Source organism: Anopheles moucheti, chromosome 3 (genome assembly GCF_943734755.1).
Source record: "Anopheles moucheti chromosome 3, idAnoMoucSN_F20_07, whole genome shotgun sequence".
Lineage (NCBI taxonomy): Eukaryota > Metazoa > Arthropoda > Insecta > Diptera > Culicidae > Anopheles > Anopheles moucheti.
Window position 1 is genome coordinate 70,208,538 of NC_069141.1, and position 20,650 is coordinate 70,229,187.

The 20,650-nt window shown below is 43.1% G+C and overlaps 6 protein-coding genes across 7 annotated transcripts; 4 read left to right on the plus strand and 2 right to left on the minus strand.

The window, feature by feature from the left end:
* The first annotated feature begins 446 nt into the window (after positions 1-446).
* On the plus strand, positions 447-4,811 carry LOC128304411 (DE-cadherin-like). Its single transcript, XM_053041599.1, has one exon. The coding sequence runs from the start codon at positions 447-449 to the stop codon at positions 4,809-4,811; it is 4,365 nt and encodes a 1,454-aa protein (XP_052897559.1).
* A 5,612-nt stretch (positions 4,812-10,423) lies between these two features.
* LOC128300494 (phosphoacetylglucosamine mutase) lies at positions 10,424-12,594 on the plus strand. The gene is made up of 2 exons (XM_053036570.1): positions 10,424-10,615; positions 10,805-12,594. The coding sequence occupies exons 1-2, from the start codon at positions 10,512-10,514 to the stop codon at positions 12,351-12,353; spliced, it is 1,653 nt and encodes a 550-aa protein (XP_052892530.1). The 5' UTR covers positions 10,424-10,511; the 3' UTR covers positions 12,354-12,594.
* Positions 12,595-12,832: 238 nt separating this feature from the next.
* LOC128302966 (dynein axonemal assembly factor 3 homolog) lies at positions 12,833-14,197 on the plus strand. Its single transcript, XM_053039817.1, has one exon. It carries the CDS (start codon positions 12,833-12,835, stop codon positions 14,195-14,197), a length of 1,365 nt encoding a protein of 454 aa, XP_052895777.1.
* LOC128300495 (ragulator complex protein LAMTOR2 homolog) lies at positions 13,431-14,800 on the minus strand. The gene is made up of 2 exons (XM_053036571.1): positions 14,637-14,800; positions 13,431-14,564 (listed from the first exon to the last, which is right to left on the minus strand). The coding sequence occupies exons 1-2, from the start codon at positions 14,702-14,704 to the stop codon at positions 14,255-14,257; spliced, it is 378 nt and encodes a 125-aa protein (XP_052892531.1). The 5' UTR covers positions 14,705-14,800; the 3' UTR covers positions 13,431-14,254.
* A 353-nt stretch (positions 14,801-15,153) lies between these two features.
* On the plus strand, positions 15,154-19,435 carry LOC128302302 (ATP-dependent RNA helicase DHX8). Of its 2 annotated transcripts, XM_053039096.1 has the most exons (4): positions 15,154-15,286; positions 15,373-15,652; positions 15,758-18,883; positions 18,953-19,435. In XM_053039096.1, the coding sequence occupies exons 1-4, from the start codon at positions 15,193-15,195 to the stop codon at positions 19,173-19,175; spliced, it is 3,723 nt and encodes a 1,240-aa protein (XP_052895056.1). In that variant the 5' UTR covers positions 15,154-15,192; the 3' UTR covers positions 19,176-19,435. The 2 variants fall into 2 exon arrangements, with proteins under 2 accessions (XP_052895056.1, XP_052895055.1); XM_053039095.1 differs by having other exon boundaries at positions 15,373-18,883.
* LOC128302303 (mitochondrial ribonuclease P protein 1 homolog) lies at positions 19,066-20,635 on the minus strand. The gene is made up of 3 exons (XM_053039097.1): positions 20,298-20,635; positions 20,017-20,235; positions 19,066-19,941 (listed from the first exon to the last, which is right to left on the minus strand). Exons 1-3 carry the CDS (start codon positions 20,624-20,626, stop codon positions 19,269-19,271), a joined length of 1,221 nt encoding a protein of 406 aa, XP_052895057.1. The 5' UTR covers positions 20,627-20,635; the 3' UTR covers positions 19,066-19,268.
* Positions 20,636-20,650: the final 15 nt, after the last annotated feature.

The following is a 20,650-nucleotide window of genomic DNA, read 5'->3' on the forward strand; positions in this document are numbered from 1 at the left end:
CATGAAATGCGTCATATCCGTCGAAAAGTGTTCAATTTTACATACTGAGTAGAAAAGTTATCGTGAACGTATCGGATGATGCATCAATTACAAATATTACGTTTTATATGAAAATAAATATCGCTCTGTAAAAGAGCACGATTTCGTGAATTACATGTTTAAATGCGAATCTGTATTCGTGGATACCTTTCCTTCGAAATGTTTCCGGTGTAGAAACAAAAAACACTAACGTCACATAGAGTTGCACATGTCCATAGTTTAAGTTTAAATGAAAGATGAGTTGGATTTCGGTCATTCATGAGTAAAATTACGAACGAAAAACAAATAAGGACATTTTTTTCCTTTTTTAGATTAATATGCTGTGTTCATGAATGGAGGTGAAGACATGCTATAGAACGTCGAAATATTTCAGATAAAGGATGGTCCTATCCCATAACGGAACCGAGATGACGGTCATGATGCATCGATCAATGAGGATATTTATTTTGCTCGTGTTAATTTCACGAAACCACAGTAATGCATCACCTGAAGACAATGTGAAACCAAATAATATAAAAAGTAGTACAACCATTGAGCATGCAACTCGGCAACACATGTCAAACAATCGCAAACCAAAATTTCTGGAGTGCGACAGCTATACACCAACGCTGGAGGAAGAACAGCCCATTGGTACGCCGGTATTGCGCGTATCAGCCACTGATCCAGACCCTGGACAAACCATCGAGTACAGCTTCTTGACCACACCTGATGAGCATGTCCGTTTACGAATTAACAACAGTACGGGCGAGATCACCACGGGTCACATCTTCGATCGCGATGAGCCAATTCACGAGAAAGAGATCTACATCACCGTGCGTGCCACAGACAACGGACAACCTCGTCTAGATGATATATGTACATTTAAGTTAAAAATTCTGGACATCGACGACAATCCACCGGTATTTGATAAGGTGAACTATGAAGAATCCATGAGGAAAGATTTGAAGATAAATGGGCGAGTGGCCACTATCTCAGCAATGGACCTGGACGATGTAGATAACAGTATCATCAAATACGAAATCATACCGGCGCTTCCAGACAGCGATTTTTTCAATATCAACGAGAATAATGGTGTGCTCACATTAACTAAGCTAATTGATCGTAGTCCTGGTGAATACTACTCAATCCGTGTGAGAGCCTGCAATATAATCCCTCACGGCGACACTGTGCACGATGCAGAAGTTGATGTGAGGATACGTGTTATAGGTACGAATCAACTACCACCTCACTTCACAATGTACCCAGATGAAGTCATTGCATTGAACGAAACGTTCAAAGACTACTCTAAGTCGTTGGCAGAGTTCGACGCTAAATCGAACGTACCCGAGAAACCCGACGTTATTTTTGAACTGATTCAAGGTCGTGTCGAGCAAACGAATTCGAAAAACACATTCCTACTGGAACAGGTCAATAATACTGCCTCAATCAAGCTAGGAAAGACGTTGGATTATGAAACTGTGACGGAATATACTCTGACAGTGAGCGTGAAGAATTCGCATGATCTGGTCGCAGAAGCTGTGCTTAAGATCAAGGTGTTGGATGAGAACGATATTATCCCGGTATTCACGGAGGTTACATCGGGTACGATCCCCGAAGACGAACCACCCGGTACTGCTGTGATGAAGGTACGTGCATATGATCTCGATGGAACCTCTGCCAACAACATCGTATCGTACCGGTTCGACGACGAAAATCAGCACTTGTTCCACATCGACAACCAAACAGGGAATATTACCTCACTGGTGAAGTTTGACCGAGAAGCAACCGATTCTTATCTTTTAAATATCATCGCCGAAGACAACTCCCCATCGGCTCTATACAGAAATGGCCAACCGAACAGTATCTCACAGCTTTTTATTATTAAGATTTCGGATAAGAACGATCATCAACCGAAATTTGTAAAAGATCATTTTGTGGCAGAAAATGTACCGGAGGATGAGAACATTAACACGGTAGTGATTGAAGTGACTGCTATAGATCAAGACACGGCCTCGCTAATTACCTACAGCATTATCGAAGGTAATGTGGGCGATGCGTTCAAGATAGATGAAAATACAGGTCGCATCTCAGTAAACAGCCACTTGGACTATGAGACAATCCGTAGCTACCAGCTGATAGTGCAAGCGGACGATGGTATTTTCCAGGACAACGCAACTGTCTCTATCAAAATCGAAAATGTTAACGATAATCCTCCACGCTTCATTGATCTCCGCAATGTGACAATCCAAGAAGAAACATTTCCTCCTGGCTGCATCATGACCATACAGGCATTTGATCCGGACATCGAGAATCGAGACGAACCGCAACACATTCGATTTTCGTTTGTAAAGGAACAGGAGGACTTGCTGGAGATCGATGACACCGGATGTTTGCGGCTAAGAAAGGCGCTTGACCGTGATCCTCCGCAAGGCTTTAAGAGCTGGCAATTTATTATCACCGCAACGGATGAAGATGGCGCAGGAAAGAAAACGCCGGCTACTGTGAACATTTTTCTGGAAGATATCAACGACAACGCACCATATCTATCGAATGCAATGCCAGTTGTGTGGGGAGAGAATCGCTCCCCTGGAATGATAGTGAGGTTGACGGCAGAAGACGTAGACGAGGCACAAAATGGTCCACCGTTCCATTACAGCATTGATCCAAACGCGCCATACGAGATCAAAGAACGTTTCCAAGTGCAAGGAGACGAACTGTATGCGCTGGTAGAATTTGATCGAGAGGAGCAGAAAGAGTATCGGGTACCGATCAGAATCAGCGACTCTGGCGAAGAACCGATGAGCGACGTCAGTATACTGCAGCTAGTGATTGGCGATGAAAATGACAACGAGATGAGGCCGGGTGAAAGTCGTATCTTCGTTTACAACTACAAGGGCGAATCTCCCAATACGGAGGTTGGTCGAGTATACGTGGACGACCCGGACGACTGGGATCTACCGGACAAAACGTTCCAGTGGGACGATGCTACTCGTCGTCAGTCGGTCGACTTCTTCGATCTAAATCGGGACACAGGCATGATCACAATGCTACAAGGTACACGTGGTGGAGAGTATGAGCTAAACTTCCATGTGATTGAACAGTCGAGCTACTTTCCGCGCCACAACGTCACGGCTAAAGTAATAGTAACAGTGAAAGAGATCCCCGAGGAAGCAGTCGATAAGAGTGGATCGATCCGTTTCTATAACGTAACGGCGGAGGAGTTCGTGTCGCGTACACCAGGCCAACTCACTACGCCGAAAGATCGACTGCAAGCGAGCATTGCGAACACTCTCAACGTGAGTCGCGAGAATGTGGATGTGTTCACTGTCCTAAAGCGCGACAATGCCAACGGAACATTCTTGGATGTACGGTTTTCAGCCCATGGTAGTCCTTATTATGCACCTGAGCGACTCAACGGAATGCTCGGCTATCGACTTCGACAGCTGGAAGAGGATGTAGGGCTGTCGGTGTTAATGGTGGGAATCGACGAGTGCATCGAAGAGGGTCGCAACTGTGAACTATCGTGCAAGAATACACTCTACAAATCGAACGTCCCGATCGCAGTTTACACTAACACCAGTTCATTTGTGGGTGTGAATGCCTTCGTACAGGCGGAGTGCGTATGCGAGGTTCCTCCCCCATCGCTGACATGTCTAAACGGAGGCTTCCTGGTAAACGATCAGTGTTCCTGTCTAGCAGGCTTCGAAGGTCCTCGTTGCGAGATGCTTGGCATCTGTTTCTATGGTAGTGGGTATGCTCTTTATCCACCGATCAGTCCCTGTAACATGACGCGAATAAGTCTAGAGCTGTCACCGCACCTGGAAGATGGCTTGGTGATGTACATTGGACCGCTTAACTATAATTCTGGTCTGCCTGTGCAAGATTTCCTGGCATTAGAACTCGTCAAAGGATTTCCAGTATTACTGCTCGATTATGGCAGCGGTACTATCCGGATCGAACATCGCCATCGGTTCCCCCAGGGCAAACCATTCACCGTAGAAATTGTACTGCAGCCTCAAACGATCGAGATGATTGTGGACAACTGCAAGTTGTCCACGTGCATGAGTCTGGATGCACCGAAAGGACCAAACCGTTTCTTGAACGTAAACGCTCCGCTTCAGCTAGGAGGTGCATCCGTCAATCTGACTTATATCGGATCATTGTTCAACTGGACGTACGTACCACAGGACAAAGGTTTCAGCGGCTGTTTAAGAAACCTCACCATCAACGAACGCACGTTCGATCTTGGACTGCCGAGCCTGTCGAAAAATGCCGATCAGGGATATCACAGGATTCTGGCATCCGCGCAGTTATTTGACATCAGTTCATACTTGCTGCTCGCAATCATCTTGTGCATCGCGTTTTTGATGATACTGCTAGTTGTGATAATAACTCAGAAGAAGCATGAGGATGCGTGGTACGATAAGGAAATTAACTGTTTATCCGGCACGGTTATTGAATACGAGGAGGAGGGTGGAGGAGAATGTGATTGTATCTACAACCTCGACATGCTTGTTAAGCCTTTTCCCTGTGAAACACAGTACATCCATTTTCAAGATGTTGACATGCTTCTCGCAAACAAATTATATCAGTGCGAAAATGATACTTACGTCTATCCGATCGACGACTTACGTTGTTATGCTTACGAAGGAGATGAAGAGATTAGTTATCAATCACTATCCAGTCTCACAACATACTCCGATGAGAGTGAGGTCCAGCTGCAATATCTTCCTACCTATTTTCAATTACTTGCTCAAGTGTATAACGAGGAATCATCCGATCCTGACGACTAACTATACTAAAGCTACTAAAAGTAGTAGGTATAAAAAGAAGTATGAAAAGTGTTGGCAACCACCCTGTGTTGTAACGCTATCACTCTCAATGACATTTACACACTTTCATTGTGTAGTAAGAACGCGGCACAAATCAGGATGGAGATCAAAGATCGTTGACCGACCGGACGGGTAAGCGCGATTTAATCTTTATTATTATAATTGTGAGTTAGTAATAAAGTCCTAAACCAAAGAACACAAAAAAGTAAGAATAGTTTTATGTTTCAATACGTTTCATACGTTCAATACGCAATGATTCAGGTTGTATCTTTAATAATTATCCTTTTCTCAGCGTGCATTGTTGATAAAGTATATAGTTATCTTTCGTGATTTACTTGTTGCAAATGTGTATAAATTATATAAGCTTTCCTTTCAGCCAAATAATTACAAATAGCACTCACAAATGTACGCTCCGTAGAGTAATGATTCATATTTCTGCTATTCATAACAATAATTTCAAACAAACAGCTGAAGGGAAACAGCTGACGGCTGTCAAACGAGGGAGTTGTTTTCTTTTTGCCTACCGCCCACTGTCACCCACTTTTGCTGCTGACGTTGAAGGAGCAGTTCGGTGTTAAGCGTCATAGTGACAACACGTTAAAAAAGTGCGATACAAAGTTTTTCAATCAACCGAATATGGAGTCAAAACTGTGTGCTACCCTTAGGGTAGACTTTTCCCAAGTCCCAAAAAAACCTACTAAAGGTGAAGTGATGCAGTTCCTGGCTGAAAAGCTGAAACTAGAACCGGCAAAGCTGGTAAAAGTTCAGCTTTTGAATTCCGCCATGACGGCGGTTATAGAATTCAAAATGGCGTGCGAAGCACGACAATTCGTGGAACTCCACGACAACAAGCACAGTGTCATGTGCAACGAAAAGGAATATTTTATTCCAATTCGTATGGACGACAGTTCAAAAATCGTTAAGATTATGGATTGTTCGTCCAACGTCTCCAATGCTGAAATTGCTTTACATTTAGCCAAATACGGCAAAGTACTTGAAGTAAAAGACCTTTACTGGGAAAGCCCCTCGCTATTCGCGGGAATAAAGGACGGTAATCGATCGGCGACCATGATGATCGATACACCAATACCGTCCTTTGTCTCGATAAAGGGAGAGCGGGTAAAGATAAGTTATAGAGGCCAGATGGCAACTTGCGCATATTGCGACCAGCAATTCCATTATGGAGTGTCCTGTACACAAAACAGGAAAAACAAAAGCAACAAGACAAGTGTGAACAGCCGTTTGTTCTCGGAAGTCACTCGAGGCGACGCCAATTCACAGTCGATCACAAAAAAACAGACACAAACTAGTGTCGAACCGGCTAGTCAGCCTCAAACAGACACAACTTCACGTAACGATAAAATGGAGGCACCTAAAAGTTCTCTAGCAAAAATCCAGAGAATGGATTATGAAAAATCAAATTCCACGGGTAAAAGATTAGTATCGGATGGTGGGAACACTTCATCGGATAACGAAAAAAACGAGACTGTTAAACAAAACACGCAATCAAAAAAAACCAAAAGTCAGAAAAACAATCAGAATTAAGGTTAACAGTAAATAATACAGAAAATAAAAAAAAAATAAAAAATAAAAAAAATAAATAAATAAATAAAAATAAAATGTCGGAAAAAATTACTATCCTACAAACCAACATAACAAGTCTAAACAAAAACAAAGATGAGTTAGGAAGAATGTTGCAAGCCCAAAATATAACGGTAGCTTGCATCATGGAAACATGGTTAGACCATGAAACACAAAAAAAGGTCAATATACCAAACTACAATTTAATTACAAATAACAGAGAAGACGGTTATGGTGGCACCGCAATCTACATAAGAAAGGACATTATGTTCCAAACAGGCACAAATATCCCGTATGATGACGATGTTCAGATCACCGAAATCAACTTGATTAAAAACAACATAAAGATTATAGCAATATATGCAGCTCCTAGCACAGACCCAAAAAAATTCAAAACAATAATAGGAAAAATACTATACGAACCTAATATCATAAAAAAGGTTATAATAACAGCAGACCTGAACTGCCATCACACGGCGTGGGGAAACCCATATAATGATAAAAAAGGACATATTTTAATCGAAGAAATAGAAGACAGTCAATTTACAATATTACATAAAAAAGAAACTACATTCATACCAACAGACAAAACCAAAAGGTGTACAGCAATAGACCTCACCATTGTGTCAGAAGATATTATGGAGAAATGCGATAGAGAAGTTCTACATCACCACATGGGAGCCTCAAACCACAAAACGATTATAACCCACTTTCAAGAAAGACCCCATACAAGAGGAAAAAAATACGTAAACAAATACAAAGTATTTACAGATCTAAAAAACATGAATATATTTCACAACACGACAACTGGTGATATTTGCAGAAAAATCAACAAAACCATTAAGAAACACACAAAAGTAACAAAAAAATTTCCCCGAATATGGTGGAATATTGCCACAGAAAAGGCATGGAAGGAAAAAAATAATAAAAGAAAAATTTTCAATGGAGATAGAAACATCAATAATGAAATAGCATACAAAAAAGCATTGGCTAAATTCAGGTTCCAAAAAAGATCAAATAAAATAAGAAGATATGAAGAAAAATTAGAACAAATAGACAAAAACACCAGTACAACCGAATTATGGCAATTCGTGAATAGATTAGAAGGAAAAGATATCAACAAAAAAAAGGAAAACCTTATCGAAACAAACATACAAGCTGCAAAAGAATTCTTAAAAAACAATTTCCCAAAAAACACTAAAGGTAACCAAAACAGATATAAAAACATACCGACTCCAGAAGATATTCTAAATGAGAAAAATTGGCATGAATTACTAAAGAAAAAGAAAAGCACAGCTCCAGGTGAGGACAACATATCTTATGATATACTAAAAAATCTTAACAAAGACACCATACAACTTCTTATAAAAGAGGCAAACAATATGTGGAAAACAGGCAAAATCAAAAAGCAATATAAAAAGATAAAAGTGATAGCAATATTAAAACCGGGAAAAGATCCAAAAATAATCAAAAATTATAGACCTATAGCACTACTTCCAACACGCACTAAAATGATAAATATGGCAGTGCTTAAAAAATTGCAAAAACAGTGTGCTGTTAAGGAAATTATTCCAAACTCATCATTAGGGTTCCGAGCAAACCATTCCATAAATCAGTGTATAAACTATTTAACGAACAAAATCAATAGTAACAAAAGGAACAAAAAACTAACGGGGGTCATATTTGTAGACCTAGACAGTGCATACAATAATGTAAAAACAGAAATACTGATTAAAACATTAAAAGAAAATGAGATATCACTAGACATCATTCGATGGATAGCAGAATTTCTGAACAACCGCACAGTTGAAATTAAATCAGAAAATACAAACATTAAAAAATTAGTATCCGACGGATTACCTCAAGGAGATGTACTGTCCCCAACATTATTTAATATTTACACAAAACAAATTCATGACCTTAATAATCAAGTTAAACCTCACATAATACAATATGCAGATGATTTTATCATTATACAACAAGCAAAAACAGCCCAAGAACTACAAACCAAATTACAAAGAGCACTAAACAGTGTCAAAACGGAAGTAGATAAATTACAACTTCCGATGAATATAGAGAAAACAAAATACATGGTATTTGGAAAAAATATACATCCTATAACACTCAGAATGAATAATTCTGACATTGAAAGAGTAACAAACTTTAAATATTTAGGAACATGGATTGAGGGAAACCTCAAATTCAAAAAACAAATTGAAAGTCTGAAAAACAAAGCAAGGATGAGACTAAACATAATTAGACGCATATGCAATAGAAACAATAAACTAAGTCCAAGAAAAACCATAACAATACATAGGTCTATAGTTAGAGGAATTCTAGAACAAGGAGCATCATACACTGGAAATGCAAACAAAACTCTAAGAAAATCATTACAAACAATAGCAAATCAATCCCTGAGGAAAATTACAGGCTGCAGTAAAACAACTCCAACAAATTCATTAATGACCATAGCAGCAGAAATTCCAATACACATTAGATGTAAATACTTAGCTACAAAAGAAACGATTAAAACGATTGCGTATTCTAAAATACATCGTGAACAAATACAGATCAATAGTGGTAACATTACAGACAAGAAAAAAACTTACATTGAAAAAATATACACTGAAAATAAGGAGATATTTGAAAAAATGGTGAACATAAAAGTAAACACAATAAGTAAAAAAATTCCTATAGAATATGAATCAATAGAAAAAGTAACAAAAAACACGCCACATGGCAAAATAATTCTCAAACATAAATATGAAGAGGAAATCAAAAAGATAACAACAATTAAACCTATCATATACACAGATGGGAGTAGGATAGAACATAGCTGTGGAATAGGAATATTCATAAAACAGTATGAAAAATCAAATCAATACATAGCATCTAAATACAAATTAGAAAATTCTGTACCAATTACATCGGTAGAGATCACAGCAATACAAAAAGCATTAGAGATAGCTGAAGAGCACAAAATCAGAAACCCAACAATATTTACAGACAGCCAGGCAGCATGTCACATCCTGAATAATGCACAACAAAAAAACTACATCGATGAAACACTATATGACATTTTGGCCACAAGCGAAAGAATTAACGCAGAAATTAGATGGTTGCCAGCACACATTAACATAGAAGGAAACGAGAAAGCTGACGAACTTGCGAAAAAAGGAACATCATCCTCAAACATAGTACAAAACAAACTCAGAATCAGTGATACAACAAATATCATAAAAACTAATATGTTGGCACAGACTAAAGAATGGTACTCAGTAGAATGTAACAACAAAGGGAAAAAATTTGAAGAATTTCAAAAAGAATTCAATCCTACCCCATGGTATGAAAATATTCCACTCAACGCAAATGAGATAAAAACCATGAATAAGATTCTGACTGGACATGACTTATCAAAGTATTGGTTATACAAAATGAGAATAGTAGAAGATGGCAATTGCCAGACGTGCAACTGTCCAGAAACAGGTCGACACAAAGTCTTCCACTGTACAAAGTACAAAACTCAACGTGATGCTAATCCATTCATATCCTGGGATAAACTAAAGCTTAGTTGGAAGGAGAAAGATGGCAAAACCATTAAAAAAATAGTACAATTCATGAAAGAGCAGAACATAGAAATTTAAAAACACAACCCCATTACAAGAAACAAAGGATAAATTATAAACAGATCTCCATGAACTACACTGTCAACAAGATGCATTCGCCAGCAAGCGGAAAAAAGCAAAACAAGACACCGAACCAACAAACAAGGCAGATGACATTATAAAAGTCGCAAGATTCAGTCGAAAGCCTAAAAAAAGGAAACAGTAAGCCTTTGAATATGTGGAGAAAGCCCTAGGGTCTCACTACATAGAAGGATATATCCTGTTTCGCAAAAGAAGAAGAAGAAGAAGAAGACGTTGAAGGAGTTTGAACACTGTTCTGTTTTGGTCGCTAAATTACAAATTGCTTTGCGCTTTCGGCGAGCACGTCGTCACGAGTATAAGTAATATTTCCACTTCAACCTGCTGGCTGTGCCTGACTCGTTTGTAAAAGCAACACCTGAATATCCTAATAATAATGTCGGTCAACTTACGTTCCGTGTTTGCTTTCGCAAAGGAGTACCATCAGAAGAAGGAATCGCAGAAGGATATTCAGTATGGAACGGCTGGATTCCGATCGCAGTAAGTAGTGTCTCCCAAAAAAGTGAAAGGGTTTTTCTCGCGCGAGCTACACTCATAGCGTGTCCGGAACATTCATTTCCGGATACAATAGAATGCTTTCTAAAAACGCAAAGCTTGTGCAGATAAGCGCCCTCATAAAATGCGTATCTATATTTGCGCTAATATCGCTTTCTCTCTTTCTTGCTCTAGTGCTGATAACCTGGACTACGTAATGTATCGCATGGGTGTGCTGGCAGCGCTTCGTTCGCGGGCGAAAGCGAGCCAAGCGATCGGTGTCATGATAACGGCTTCCCACAATCCGGAACACGATAATGGGGTGAAACTGATCGATCCGCTCGGTGAAATGTTGGAACAACGCTGGGAAAAGCTAGCCACCGATCTGGTAAATGTGGCCGATAGCGAATTGGAAACGCAGGTGGCGAAAATTTGTGACGATGAGCACATCGACAATAACGAACCGGCCAGGGTGTTTGTCGGTATGGATACACGATACCACAGCCCACAACTCTCGCGTGCCGTTGTGAACGGTATACTGGCACTAAAAGGAACGGTCACCGAGTTTGGTATCGTAACCACACCGATGTTGCACTATTTCATTACCTGTACCAACACACAAAATGCGTACGGGCTGCCGACGGAAGAAGGCTACATGAACAAGCTGATTACGGCTTTTAAAGCGCTTCGTGGAGAGACTTGCGAGCAGGTTCACTATCGTAATCAGCTGTACTACGACGGAGCAAACGGTGTGGGTTCACTAAAGATGCTCGGTTTCATCAAGAAGCTAAATGGAGCGCTCAACGTGAAGGTGTTCAACAGCAATGGCAAAATCAACTTCAAATGCGGTGCAGACTTCGTGAAAACGAATCATCGCGTTCCAGAGGGTTTACCCGCGGAAGCATTGGCTAGTGGACGCTGCTGTTCAGTGGATGGTGATGCCGATCGTGTGGTGTATTATTTCACCGATAATGAAGGAGTTTTCCATCTGCTGGACGGCGATCGGATAGCAACACTGCTGGCTGGCTATTTGAAGGATCTTATAGGGCAGTGCGGCGTACAGCTGGAAATGGGTTTGGTGCAAACAGCCTATGCTAACGGGGCCTCTACAGATTACATCGTTAATCGTATGAAAATCCCTGTAAGCTGCACTCGGACGGGCGTCAAACATTTGCACCATAAAGCTCTCGAGTACGACATTGGTGTATACTTTGAGGCAAATGGACACGGTACTATCATCTACAGCGATAAGGCGAAGCAAGCTATACGGGCAGCGAGTTCCGATGAAACCCGTACCGAGGAACAGCGTAAAACCGCAGCCAGACTGCTGCAAATCGTGGACCTTACGAATGAAACCGTCGGCGATGCTATCTCCGATATGCTGCTGGTCGAAACGGTACTGCATGCGAAGGGCTGGAACCTAGACGACTGGCTGGCAAGCTATACCGATTTGCCTAATGTGCTGGAAAAGGTTTACCTCGCCGATCGTAACGTAATTACCGTTACGGATGCAGATCGAGTGGTGGTTTCACCGGATGGACTGCAGGATTCGATCGATGAAATTGTTTTGAAATTCCCGAAGGGTCGTTCATTCGTGCGCCCATCCGGAACGGAGGATATCGTGCGGGTGTATGCTGAGGCCGACACACGAGCAAATGCTACTCAGCTAGCGTTCGAGGTGGCTAATCTGGTGTTCGATCGAGCCGGTGGTGTTGGCACGCGACCACTTAAAATGGCATGTTAAAATTCGACGCGAATGGCCCGCAATACACCGTTAAAAGCAAAAAGCTGTGCTACGAAAACTGCCAACACTTTTTTTTACAGCACTTGTTTTTTCTATCTTCTTTCTAGTGCTTTTGAATAGTTTTAAGAATAACGCAACGGAAGAGATGATTGGTAAATTTTTTTAGCATCACATGTGAAGGAGTAGCAAAAAATATTCTTTATCGAAACAGAATCTTACATTAACGTTATTTTTTATTACAAGCGGATATGAAAATATATACACTTCTATATTAATTTGAAACACTTTTTCTACCAGAAACTATGCAAAAAGTGATACAGTGTGTGCTCATAAGAATGAAACTACGGCAAAAGCTTGCGATGGTAACTATGGAAACGTGGTAACCAAGAGAATCTGTTGTGCGGGTTGTTATTTTCCATGCGACACATCCCAGCAGGTCTGTAGTGTTATTTTTGGTCAGTAGTTCGTACCGAATCACGATGTTTTGGGGATTCTGTGAAGCTCTTAATTTCGTTCAAGAATACAAGAAAATCCTACCCACCGATGGACCGCTGCCGGAATGTCTGGATATTTTACTCTTCGGCAGTGGTGATCCACGCCATATTCTTGCGATCGCCTCTCAACTTTTCCTTTACCCGGAACTGAAAGTGAACGTGTACCTCGCGGAAGGATGTATTGAATTGCTTGCACGCCATATGGTGCTGCTAACGATCGCTTTCGAAGATCCCACGTTGCTGTCGCTGAAGGGAAAAACTCATCTTTTTATGGACATCTACGGAAATAATCTCATCCGTCCGTTCAGTGGCGCATACTTGAGCAGCAAAGCGCGGGAATTAACAAACATTATTACGGACCAAGAGTACGCTCAACGACAAGCGCCGATCTTTAATTACGAAGCTTTGCGGTACAAGGAACGCGATCAGCTGGAGAATGTGTTTCGCTTCTGGGCAAACGCTCCCGAGCACGTGTTCAACATCGCCCGCTACTGGGAAGACAGACAGCGTGCACAGTTGGGAGTGCGATACGACCATCGTAACGGTGCGTTTGATTGGGATCTGCAAATGAGGTTGCGGGAAAACGGAGCCAAACAGATCTGTCCTCAAGAGTACAAGCACTGGCGTGAAACAGGCGTTGCCTTCACCTTCCCCGAGTATGAACAGAGCGATCCGAACAAAACATTCGCGGTAGGATTAGTGCGCAATGGGAACGGTTTTCTTCATCGTGGATCTGTAGGGGACAATATGACCGGTCCTTACATTGCATTCGGTCACAAGTGTGCCGAGGAAAGGCTTTCCCGATCGAAACATGGAGTGAACGACTTCCGCTCGACCGACGTAACGGAAAGAAATGTGCTGCAAATAATGTACGAAATACAGGAACGCCAGCCATATAGTTTCGATCCAAAGGACATCCATCAGTTTGGATCACATCAGCTTGATACGGGGAAAAATCTTAACAGACACGATGCCCGTACGGAACAGTTTGAAGCAGCTCGCTACGACAAACCTCTTCTACGCTGCGATAATTTTACAATTCACTTCCTCTCCATCGAAGACGTTTTGCGTATGCATGAGCTGGATCGGTTTGCTGCGAAATTTGACATGGTATTTGTGGCTACCAATTACTTTGGTTTGTTACAGGGCGGCTTCAACAGGACTTGGAAGGAAACGTGTTTGCTGTGCTTCGAAACGCGCCAGTTAACCGTTTTCAGCAAGGAAGAGATAAAAGAGCACAATGAAAAGATAAAAGCTTATGCACAAAAAGAGTCCCTAGCGGCGGTAACAAACTTTTCCATCAACAAAACACATTCCGTACTTTTTTACAAGCAAATCTTCAATATGTGAACGAATGTATTAAGCACTAATAAATAGGAATAACAATATCTCGTCCATCCTCCTTCACTATGACGTAGCGATCTCCTTCAGTGGACCCTCCAGATACGTTGCAAGCGCTTGTGCCTTCTCCTTCAGTATGCCGAGTCCCACGTTGTCCCGGGCGTACAGGCAGAGCAGAAGGTTGGCAACCTGCGTGATGACGACGTTACCATTCTCACACTGAAGGAATACGTACTGAAGCCGATCTTCCCGAAACGCGTTACGGCCATTCTTTTCGTACACGGACCAAATATTGCTTGCGATTGCCGCCGTTACCGTTGCATCTCGGTCACCAAATCCGGAAAATGCTAATAATGCTCCTTCGTGCGTAAGTAATCTGAGGCGATATGGAAAGAATAGATTTGAATCACTACGGCACCAATGCAGGGAAAGATCTTTTTCGCATTACATCGTATTTTCAACCCCTCCTGTGTTGGCTTGGCTGAGAACCGACGTTAAAACTTTCGGCTGAAGCATTTTGCTACACAGATGATAAGGCTTTCCGACTCGAATGGAATAATCGAAAGAAACTTGATCTGCTATCACGAGCGATGAAACAGCCTGGAATACGTATCAAACGGAAGGAGATGAAAAAATGATTAACACCGCTATTGTTGTTGTTTATGCTTCGTATCAAAACAAGACCGATTTGGGTCATCAGTTTGTGACAAACCGATCATGTAGTTTTTTAAAACACTTTTTATAAAAATATTAAATCAAATATGGTGCATAAGTAATACAAAAATACAAACATTAAATGTACCCAAAAGCCATATTTTATAATTTATTAAGATTTTTGACAGCACCTCCCATAGTTCCCAGTGGATTATTAAGGGTTAACGTCAAAAGGCTGTCAAAACAATCAACTCATTTTTATTCGCAATTTTGTGCTTGATGGCTTCAAGCCAAAAGTGTGCGAAAGTTGGGTAAAAACAAGTTTGCTTTAATTTCAATCATCCACCAAAATGAATGAATTGGAGCAATTGGAGCACCTGTCGCTGGTGTCAAAGATTTGCACGGAATTGGAAAACCATCTCGGTTTGAACGACAAAGATTTGGGTAAGGCATTTGTTGTGTTTGTTTGTTTGGTGTAGCTCATTGTGGTACAGTATTCATCTAAATTCATATGGTTTTCTCATTTACAGCCGAGTTTATTATCGATCTAGCACATAAAAATCCCACCATCGAGGCATTCAAACGCGTGTTGCTTGAAAATGGGGCGGAATTTTCGGACTCCTTCACCACAAACCTGCTCCGGATTATACAGCTCATGAAACCAGCGGGCAAGCAAGGTGTATCCGCGTTTGAGGACGAGTTTAACGATGGAAAGAACCTTGCATTTAAGTTTCCCGGCCTGGCAATACCGAACAACAAGAAAGCGTATTCATCAGATGAGGAGGAGGGCGATTCGAAGCATGACAAGAGGCATCAAAAACATATCGATCGCAAGGAAGAAAAAAAACCATTCGCCAACGATGTGGTGGATGATATGTTCTCGGAGCTAGAGCAAATGGCTCCATCTAAGGCGAGTAAGGAAGAGGGAAAATCCCGCGAACAGCTCGAAGTGGATAACATGTTAGCAGAGCTGGAGGATCTTGCACCGTCTAAAGCGACTGAAGAGGATAAAGATATAAGGCGCCGTGACCGGCGTAGTCAGTCACGAGAACGGAGAAAAGATCGCAGTAGATCGAGAGAAAAAAGAAGAGATAGGAGTAGATCGCGAGATCGGCGAAGAAGAAGCCGATCGAAGGAAAGAAGGCGCCGAAGCCGATCTAGGAGCCGCGATCGCCATGATCGAGACAGAAATCGCGACCGTGAGCGTGGAGGTCGAGAAAGGGATCGCGACAGAGAACGGGATCGTCGAGCGAGAAGAAGTCGTTCGCAAAGCCAATCGAGGGAAAAAGGCCGCCATCGTAATCGGAGCAATTCTCGAGAGGTACCGATGGTGGAAAGAAGAAAGCGCACTCCTCCCATGCCGGAAGAACCAGAACCGGGCAAAATTTATGACGGGCGTGTCGTGAACATAGTAGCTTTCGGATGCTTCGTGCAGCTGGGTGGATTCCGACGCAAAAAGGAAGGATTGGTGCACATTTCGCAACTCTCCACCGAAGGCAGAGTGAATCTGGTTACGGATGTAGTCAATCGTGGTGATGAAGTGAAGGTGAAAGTGATGTCCCTTGCGGGTAACAAAATTTCACTCAGTATGAAGGAGGTAGACCAATCGAGTGGACGCGATTTAAATCCACTGTCGCATGTACATCTAAAGGAAGCGGCAGATTCAGAAGCTGCCGGTCGTAATCCCGATCGTCCGATGACCGTTCCATCAATGCTAAATCTCCAAGAAGGCACCCTCGAACCGGTGGAGGAAACGTCACGCAAAAAGGTGACCCGTATATCTTCACCCGAACGGTGGGAAATCAAACAGATGATCTCGTCCGGTGTGATTGATCGGTCCGAGATGCCAGACTTTGACGAAGAAACGGGTCTACTGCCGAAGGATGAGGATAGTGAAGCAGACATTGAGATTGAAATTGTAGAGGACGAACCACCGTTCCTGCAGGGACATGGGCGCGCCCTGCACGATCTCTCGCCCGTCAGAATAGTGAAGAATCCCGATGGTTCTCTCGCACAAGCGGCCATGATGCAGACGGCTTTGGCAAAAGAGCGGCGCGAGCAGAAGATGCTTCAGCGTGAACAAGAAATGGACGCAGTGCCGACGAACATGAACAAAAATTGGATTGATCCGCTACCGGACGAGGACGATGAACGCACCATGGCGTCCAATACACGCGGTGTCGGAATGTCTACCCAAGACGTACCGGAGTGGAAAAAGGCCATCATTGGCGGTAAGAAAAGTTCGTTTGGGCGGAAAACGGATATGAGTCTGGTGGAGCAGCGACAATCGTTGCCGATCTACAAGTTGCGCGATGATCTCATAAAGGCTGTTACGGACAATCAAATACTGATCGTTATCGGCGAAACTGGTTCGGGCAAAACGACCCAAATCACGCAGTACCTCGCGGAGAGTGGATTTATTGCGCGAGGTAAGATTGGCTGTACGCAACCCCGTCGTGTCGCGGCCATGTCGGTGGCAAAGCGTGTGGCAGAGGAGTACGGTTGCCGGTTAGGGCAGGAAGTTGGCTATACGATCCGTTTCGAGGACTGCACAAGCCAGGAAACGGTGATCAAGTACATGACGGATGGTATGTTGCTGCGTGAGTGTTTGGTTGATTTTGACCTCAAATCGTACTCCGTCATTATGTTGGACGAAGCGCACGAACGTACGATTCACACGGACGTGTTGTTTGGGTTGCTAAAGCAAGCGGTACAGAAGCGACCGGAACTGAAACTGATCGTCACGTCCGCTACGCTTGATGCGGTGAAGTTTTCGCAGTATTTCTTCGAGGCACCCATTTTCACCATCCCAGGGCGTACGTTCCCGGTGGAAATTCTCTACACTAAGGAACCGGAAACGGATTATCTGGACGCATCGCTCATAACCGTAATGCAGATTCATCTACGCGAACCACCAGGAGATGTGCTGCTTTTTCTCACCGGTCAAGAGGAAATTGACACTGCGTGCGAAATTCTGTACGAACGCATGAAATCGCTCGGTCCGGATGTTCCGGAATTAATTATACTGCCCGTATATTCTGCGCTTCCATCGGAAATGCAAACACGCATCTTCGATCCAGCACCGCCCGGGAGTCGTAAGGTAGTGATTGCTACCAATATCGCAGAAACTTCACTCACAATCGATGGCATCTACTACGTAGTGGATCCCGGATTCGTAAAGCAAAAGGTGTACAACTCTAAGACGGGTATGGATTCGCTTGTGGTCACTCCCATCTCTCAGGCGGCCGCCAAACAACGTGCAGGTCGTGCCGGACGTACAGGGCCCGGTAAAGCTTACCGCCTATACACAGAACGAGCCTATCGGGACGAAATGTTGCCAACGCCAGTGCCTGAGATACAGCGAACCAATCTTGCTACCACGGTGCTGCAGCTTAAAACGATGGGTATCAACGATCTGTTACATTTCGACTTCATGGACGCGCCACCAGTCGAGTCGCTGGTGATGGCACTGGAACAGTTGCACTCACTGTCCGCGCTCGATAACGAAGGTCTGCTGACGCGGCTCGGTCGAAGGATGGCCGAATTCCCGCTCGAACCGAACCTTTCCAAGCTGCTCATCATGTCTGTAGCGTTGCAGTGTTCCGACGAGGTGCTCACGATCGTTTCCATGCTCTCCGTGCAGAACGTGTTCTACCGGCCAAAGGACAAGCAGGCATTGGCGGACCAGAAGAAGGCAAAGTTCAACCAGATCGAAGGGGACCATTTGACGCTGCTGGCAGTTTATAACAGCTGGAAAAACAATAAGTTTTCCAACGCATGGTGTTATGAAAATTTTGTACAAATTCGTACGCTAAAGCGTGCCCAGGACGTACGGAAACAGTTGCTCGGTATTATGGATCGACACAAGCTGGATGTTGTTTCCGCTGGTAAGAACACCGTACGCGTACAGAAAGCCATCTGTTCGGGTTTCTTCCGAAACGCGGCAAAGAAGGATCCACAGGAGGGATATCGAACTTTAGTCGACTCACAGGTCGTTTACATTCATCCGTCCAGTGCACTATTCAACCGACAACCGGAATGGTAAGAACATGCACTTTAACGTGTTTTGACTTCGATTACTAACCTTTTGCTTAACTAATCTCTTTTTAGGGTGGTTTATCACGAGCTCGTCCAGACTACGAAGGAGTATATGCGAGAAGTTACCACAATCGATCCAAAATGGTTGGTAGAGTTCGCGCCTGCATTCTTCCGTTTCTCGGACCCAACGAAACTGAGCAAATTCAAGAAGAATCAACGTCTGGAACCGCTGTACAACAAGTACGAGGAACCGAACGCGTGGCGTATCAGCAGAACGCGAAGGCGCAGAAATTAAAGAAACAACTGTGCGACATCATTGACTGGGGCTACCCATGCTGCTGGGCTAGACTAACATTTAATCTTACATAACGAAATACAGTGTCACACCCTATCGTGGTTTTTTGCTGTTCCTTTTATCGCCGGTGCGTTTAAAGCTGAACTTGAATTTGGCTGCTTCGCGCATCTCCTGCTCCTTGGCTGCAGCTTCATCCAGCGTTGTCACCTTTCGGCGTGGTACGAACTGGAATGCCTTGCCGAAATCGTTGCTCGTCTTCAGCTCCAGCATGATCGCTAACATCTGATCGATCGTAAGCGATTTGCCACTTTTAAATTGAAAGTAATTATCCAACGGGAGTCGTGCCATCCGAAGGCCTAGTTTCTTTGCCTTTCCCAGTGAAACCGGTTCCTGGGACGATTTATCGACCATTGCACCGATAATGTAGATATCGTCCGGATTGAACTCGGTAAGATCGTTCTTGCAATGGGGCGTCAGGTAGACGAGCCGTTCCTTGGGAAATAAATCCATATAGCTACGCTCGGTAATGTTAAGAGGAAATTCCGTTTGATGCAGTTGTACCAGATGCTTTTCCAGCTGTTTCATCGTCGTTTTCCCAAAATTGGCATTGCAATGGTGAATGTTAAATGGTTCCACGTGCGATCGGTTCAGTGCAAAGCACAGCATCAGCTGTTTCGCCGTGTTACGCATTTCTTTATCGTTCATGTAATCATCGTACGAGCAATCGATCACGAGATTAATGCCAAACTGCATCGCTTGAACGAGCCTGCAAAAGGTCGGGGACAGAATTACTACCCATGAAGTTGGGTCATATTACGAACGCGATAAACTGGAACCGTACCGGTTATTATGAAAGTGATCCATTGTCGAATCGTAAATCCGCAGGAATATGGAGTTGTGAAAGAGACCATACACAATGTGATCATTTTCCGCATTCGCCTTCAACAGTTCCTCGCGTCGTTTGGCTATCTCTTCCTGTTTGCGTTCTTTCTTAATCTTCTCTCCCAAACGCACCATCTCAGTGTTCCAAAGGTAAAGATAGTAATGACGCCGTTGATTTCTGGAAGATATACATTCCTATTAGTGCAACGCTATAACTTACAGCAAGAGGAGAATCCTTACCGGGACGATAAACTCAAAAGATGTTCCCATTGGTCTGGTTTGATGGTAGAAACCGATGGTACCTTCCTACCCTCCTGGCGCATCACCTCTATTTCCAGTTCTAGCACTTTTCTTCGCTTTTCCAAATCGATCGTAGCTGTAGTGTTACCATTTATCCGTTCTTTTCCTTCGATTTTATCTACCGAAAGCTCTCGGCTCTGCGGAAGATTTGTGTACTGTTTCCACAATGATCCCGTTGGCCTAAGAGTGCTCACACCTATCGAGCCAGGTGCAACCGAAAAGGTAGATTTAGCCAGTATTCTAGTCGTTATGAAAAAGGTACGTAACATTTTGTGTAACTATTTTGTTCAACA